General features: G+C 41.3%; 1 protein-coding gene across 1 annotated transcript in view; it reads right to left on the bottom strand.

Moving 5' to 3' along the window:
* Positions 1-4939, bottom strand: part of DPT (dermatopontin) — a 28543-nt gene extending 23604 nt beyond the window's left edge. Inside the window, exon 1 of the mRNA XM_038154015.1 lies at positions 4603-4939. Coding sequence (XP_038009943.1) covers positions 4603-4901 — 299 coding nt within the window. The 5' untranslated portion in view covers positions 4902-4939. The remainder of the gene's footprint in view (positions 1-4602) is intronic.
* Between the last annotated feature and the right edge of the window lie 1061 nt (positions 4940-6000).

The following is a 6000-nucleotide window of genomic DNA, read 5'->3' on the forward strand; positions in this document are numbered from 1 at the left end:
CCATCTAAACATTTTCTCAGATGTCTAAACAAGGAAAAGATGCAATAAACATGGAGTAAATAGCTCTTGGTTGGAAATACTTCTCCTTTTTGCTTTACAGCTAACTGGGAGTATAATGAGGATATGGCATGGTTTCATCTGTATCATGTGGTGTAAACCAAACTTAGTTTACTGGAGGGAAGTGTTGCTTGTCTTCACTTGCAAGCTTTTGTTTCTTTGTTTGTGTGAACCCTGTCTTTTGCTGTAATAGTTTTTGGCAAGAAAAATAGCTTTTCTTAAAATCCTTGTTCAGAGACTGGTCTGTAGAGACACCTTTGTAGTATTCAACAAAGCAGTAAAGAACAGTCTCACCCTCAATCATTCAGACTTTAGGTGGTGAAATATTCAAACAAGGTCAAAATTTCTACAGTACAAATGGAGATGAGAACATAAAATTTGTGCTCCCTGAAAAGACAGGATTCTTTGAGAAGCGGCAGCATAAAAATTAGAAGAAGGACTTGAGGACTTCTGCAGGAGAAAGACTGCAGAATCAGGGCATGCTCTGGAGACTTTTCCCTACTCCAGACATGAGTATTTCCAAATTATCCAGGAACTGGTTCTTGCTCCCAGTTGCTGTCTCTCTTTTGAATATCATCATGGTTAGCAGATAATTAACCTTACTGTGAAGAAATAAGGTGTTGAAACAGATTCAGCAGAGTCTTTGCATGCATACCTAAAAATATTCACAGATTAAGGAGGCTGAGAAGGCATTCCTGATCATCTGATACAATCTATTGCCACAATTTCCCCTTTGAGTCTTCTAACAGGTTCACAAGCTTCTTCTGTCCTTTCAGCAAAGCACAAATGCACATAATCTCTTTGGAAGTGCATGAACATATGTGATTAACTTCAGGGATGCATTTATGCAGTGAAACACCGTAGTTAGATATATTTTGATACACTAGGTAATTCTAGGTAGTGGTCGGAAGGGATTGGTCTTCATGAGTCTGCTTGTGAAAGAGATGGGGTGCCCCAGACAGCAGTTTTTCTCAATGGAGAGAACAGAGTACCTGTTCTCTCCATTGACCCTGGAAGGAGGCAAAGGTCATAAACTAAGCATTAGATGCCTAATGTGGATCCGTGTCATTGTCCTCTTTCTGTTGGATAGTTTTTTCACATCTGAGAGATTCTAAGTTTTATGGTTTGATTGTCTGTATAATCCCTAGTGTTAGTGAAGGAAGTAGACTTACCAGGAAGCTATGCCAGTGGTTCCCTCTTGCTCCCAACTCTCCTATCCCTATGGTCCCCCCATCCATTTCTGTCATTTTGTCCCAAATACTGAAAGCCAAAGAAAATAATGAGTGGGAGACTCTTTCTTCTCTCTTTTATATTCCTTCTTCATTTTCTCTCCTAAGCTTTTCTTTGTTTATTGTCTTTTCTAAAGAAACCTCTCTTGAGTTTGTCTCTATTGTGCAGCTGTCCAGCAGTCAGGAATGGTAATTTGAAAATCACCATTTGAAATTTGAAATGCCATAAGCATAATATGTCAAAGGTTTTTTGGGGTTTTTTGGTGTTTCTGCCAGACTAGATTTTCTGACTAGGGTTCTGGCTGGGAAACCAGAGGGAATTCACAGAAGAGCTGTAGTTATGATCAGTGCTTGCTTAGGACTGTTGGAATATAAAATCTCCAGAGGAGAACTAGAAGAATGGAGACGTGTTCAGCCTGAAAGCAAAAGTATGGATGAAGGTGTGTGGGTGAGGGAAAGGCATTGCTGCTACCTATTATTAAGTAAAAAGGATTTTACAAAAGATTCAAAAAGCTTGTTCTCATTGCTCAGTGAAGGTAGGGAAAAGAATAAAAAGCCTCAATTACAGCAGAATAGCAGCCTTTTACACTGGGTCCCACAGCATACTCCTGAAAAAGCTGGCAGCCCACAGCTTGGACTGGTGGTGGAGTTCACCATCCCTGGAAGTGTATAAGGACAGACCAGATGTGACACTCAGTTGACCTGGTAGTGTTTGGTCATAGGTTGGACTCAATGATTTCAAGTCTTTTTAGACCTAATTGATTCTGCAAAATTTTAGCAAAAACTTGGCAGACTTGTTACTGGTTACTGGTGGTACAAGGAATTGAGTATCACTGGATGTGGTGTGCAAGGTGAGACAAAATACTCTGTGAGACAGAGGTGAAGAAGGAATATTTTAGTCCATCCTACAAGGATGGGAAGATGTACTAGCAAGTCCAGCAGAGTGCTGTGTCAGCTGACATAAGACTGACATATTGCTCGCCAACAGATTGGTTTGTTGGGAGATGAGCAGGGAAGAGAGCTGGCCAAACAGGAGCCATTGGTACAGATGGTGACTCATATTTGTGCTCCACTTGATTATTGAGTGAATCTTTTTAGAAGTGAGGATGGCTCCAAATAGCACTGAAGTGGATGGGGAAGAGAGAGAGAAGAGGGGAACCTATGAGAAGTAAGAATGCTAACAGAGAAGGCAGGATTCTCAAAGGTTCCCCAGGATATATCTGTGCCATCACATTAATTTGAGACTACACTGGCCTACACTTTCACTCCAGTCACTAGGCTCTTGGGCAGCAGTGTTGGCATAACCAGCAACGTGCTTGCGTGCTGCAAGCCTCTCTCTATGAAGCACTGTCAATACAACTAGCTCAGCCCTGGGGGTGGAAAACTGAAAACTGCAGAATCCAACCAGCTAGCTAGGATTTATGGAAATGGCTGAAGTAACTAGGAGCACAAGTTCACCTTTGCAATATGTTGTGGGAGGGAGGGAGGGAGGGAGGGAGGGGGAGGGAGGGAGGAAGGAAGGAAGGAAGGAAGGAAGGAAGGAAGGAAGGAAGGAAGGAAGGAAGGAAGGAAGGAAGGAAGGAAGGAAGGAAGGAAGGAAGGAAGGAAGGAAGGAAGGAAGGAAGGAAGGAAGGAAGGAAGGAAGGAAGGAAGGAAGGAAGGAAGGAAGGAAGGAAGGAAGGAAGGAAGGAAGGAAGGAAGGAAGGAAGGAAGGAATCTATGCAGAGTAGGCAGAGGGATGTAAGGATATTGGACTGGAAAGGTGAGCCAGTGAAGAATTACTAAAATAACTCCAAAAACTAGTAAAGGGAGAGAAACTGAGAGAAACAATTTAAAAGGGGTTGAAAAAGAAATACATTTGGAGAAAATAAAGGGTTTGCTTTAGGAAAAAAGTAGGCACCAAAGAGGACAAAGTGGAAAGATATTTTTAAGAGTTGAAGGAAACAAGATTCAGATAATATACTGCAGATGTAGTCATGCTAAGCATACAGAGCATGGTGATGAATGGATGCATAGCAGAAGAAAATGTTCTGTATAGACTTATACACTATCCTGATGGGAGAAGTGAACTTGAGCAATTGCTGCCAGGGATTTTTACAAAGTGAAAAATAAGTTTATTTTGAACAAAAAGAAATGTTTAATTCAAAATTATTATGCAATACATAGAAATTGCATCAATGTACTAAAAATGAAGAAGTTGTCCAGGATTATCACAATGTGTTCTTTCTCCCTGTTTTGCAGCTCTCCCCTTTTTTTCAAGTTCTTATTCCAAAGTTAAACATAGGGTCAATTGTTTTTTCCCTTAGCAATTGCATCAGCCATAGGAATGTGTCATGCGGTAAATGAAAGAGTATGAATAATTCAGAACAAAATTTTGAATCATTTAAAAAGCAGAAACTTTATACTTCATTGCTAACCTATTCCCATATAACAAAATTCAAAAAATCACATTGCAATTTCTGGGACAAAACCATTTCAAGTATTTGAAAATACTCATTCCTGCGTGCATTTCATTCTGTCCAAAGAATATTTCAATCCCAGAGTTGTCCAAAACTCTGTTTCCTATTTCATTAAAAAACCCAGAAAATAATTATATATTGGGTATTCTGCCCAAATATGAAATGCTATACATATTTCCAGAAATTATATTGTCTCCACATAATGTGATCACCTTTGCCTCCAAGGTTGATGGAAAATGTAACATTTCGTTAAGCAAACTGATGGTATAAGGGAATTAACATGATCTGCTATCCCCATGCAGATATATATGCCACCATCATCGCTTGTTATTGTGGATTTTTGGCTCCTGTAGTAACAGCTAAAAAACAGCATTTGTTTATGCTTAAGCCAAAAAGCTTAGCAACAAAAACACAAAGCAAAGGGCCAGTGCAATACAGAGATTATTTTCTCTAGTGATCAGAGCGTGAGGTTGAAGTGAGGAGTTTTGCAATTTGTTTCCCAGTTTAGTCACTGATTCAGTGTGACTTTTCAAAAGGGACTTTATGCTCTCCTCACCAGAGGTGCTTGCCTCATTTTCCTCATCACTGAAACAATAGCTACACCAAACCACTTCATAGCTGAGGCTGTGAGTGACCAAAGGGCACTGACACCCTCCAGCAAGAAACTGCTACAGAGAAGACAAATGTGATGCTGATCAGCTCCAATGCATTGTGATTAAAGAGTCTTAAGACATCGAAACTTGCTGGTTATCATGGCATTCATATGCATTTGCATTGCTCTGACCACAGTATTAGGACCCGCATTCCGTAGGGGTTATCAGGGCTGTGCCCTCCAGGGATGGCTGGGGTTATCCTACCATTCGGTTCCCGCCCTGTTGATCTCTTCCCACCAGCACTCTGTCGGCTCACCCAGGCTCTGGGATGCTGGCATGCAGGCATAGTTCCATAGTCTGTCAGAGCCTTCCTTCTTGCTGAAGACGCTTCTGACGGCCACAATCACCTGCCCATGTGGGCACTGAAAGTTGAAACCTTGCCGGTACACATTGACCCATTCATCATTATCTCCATAATTATAAGGACCATAGTAATAGTCACTGTACTGGCCCCATGCCACAGTCACCAGGGGCAGGAACACACAGAGAATGAAAATGTCCATCCTGAAGATGTTCCTGGCTTAGAAGTGCCGCTCTGGTTTGTTGGGCTGGCCCTTTTATATTGCCTCTAACATTTGGCTTCCAGATGTTATATTTTAAGATCCAAGTGCAGTGTGTCATTGCTTAGCAAACCTTCTCTGAGCTACAGAGATGTCCAATTACTTTTAAGGTGGAATTCTGCAAGTACAGTAAGACTGCAGTCTCTGTCAGGGTATTCCCACCACCGTAAACCATCTGTGATCCTTCACTGCAGAGCTACTGTGCACAGCAAGCTACAACTGTCACAGATATCCCACTTTCATCCTCCAGACAGCAGAGTTTGAAAACTACTTTATTTGAAATTAAAGCTCTATTTGAAGTTGCCATTTTCCATCATTAGTAACATGCAGATATGATCCTCTGTGTGTGTATTGCCATCCTCTTTTTCCTAAATGTGTGTGTCATAATTCTGCCAGTGCCTATAAAGAAGAGAATTGGGCAAGGTGAGGGAATTCACTGCTCCTGTTGAAAAAACTCCTTTAGAAATTTTGAGCTGGTTTGGTTGGAGGCAAGGTGGAGCCCAAATGACTGAGACTCTGTCTTGGCATGGAAACAGCCCACCCTGAGTAGTAGGGCATTGGCTTCCTCCAAGCAGAACTGATTTTGCTATGACTGTGTGTGAGCTCTGTGAAACTGTGGACTCAGCAGATATTTTAATTTGAGGATAAAGCACATAAGCAAGTTACAATGAGAAAAGCTTCATGCGTGACCGTGACCAGAGCCTGCTGAAATCTTTGAGCAAGGGCCTTGAAGCTACCTTGATTTCATTGTGGGCTAGGAACACAAGGCTGCTGCCGAGGAGCTGCTGTGTTGCAAATTCAAAACCTGACTTGCCCGTTGGAAAGTGTATATATGCAACATCCTTAGGCAATTTCTTTATAACGAATCCACTTTTCAGGAAAGTCTGGAATGGTGTGCTTTATTTAACTGGGTACTTGACCCATAACTCTGGCACTTCAGCATGTTTTAGTAAGTAAGACAGTCCAAAGTCAATTTAACATAATCTACATATGCCTATATTGCCTCTGCTGTGTTACTAATAAAATGTGTAACCTTTGGAAC

Source organism: Motacilla alba, chromosome 1, assembly GCF_015832195.1.
Source record: "Motacilla alba alba isolate MOTALB_02 chromosome 1, Motacilla_alba_V1.0_pri, whole genome shotgun sequence".
Classification (NCBI taxonomy): domain Eukaryota; kingdom Metazoa; phylum Chordata; class Aves; order Passeriformes; family Motacillidae; genus Motacilla; species Motacilla alba.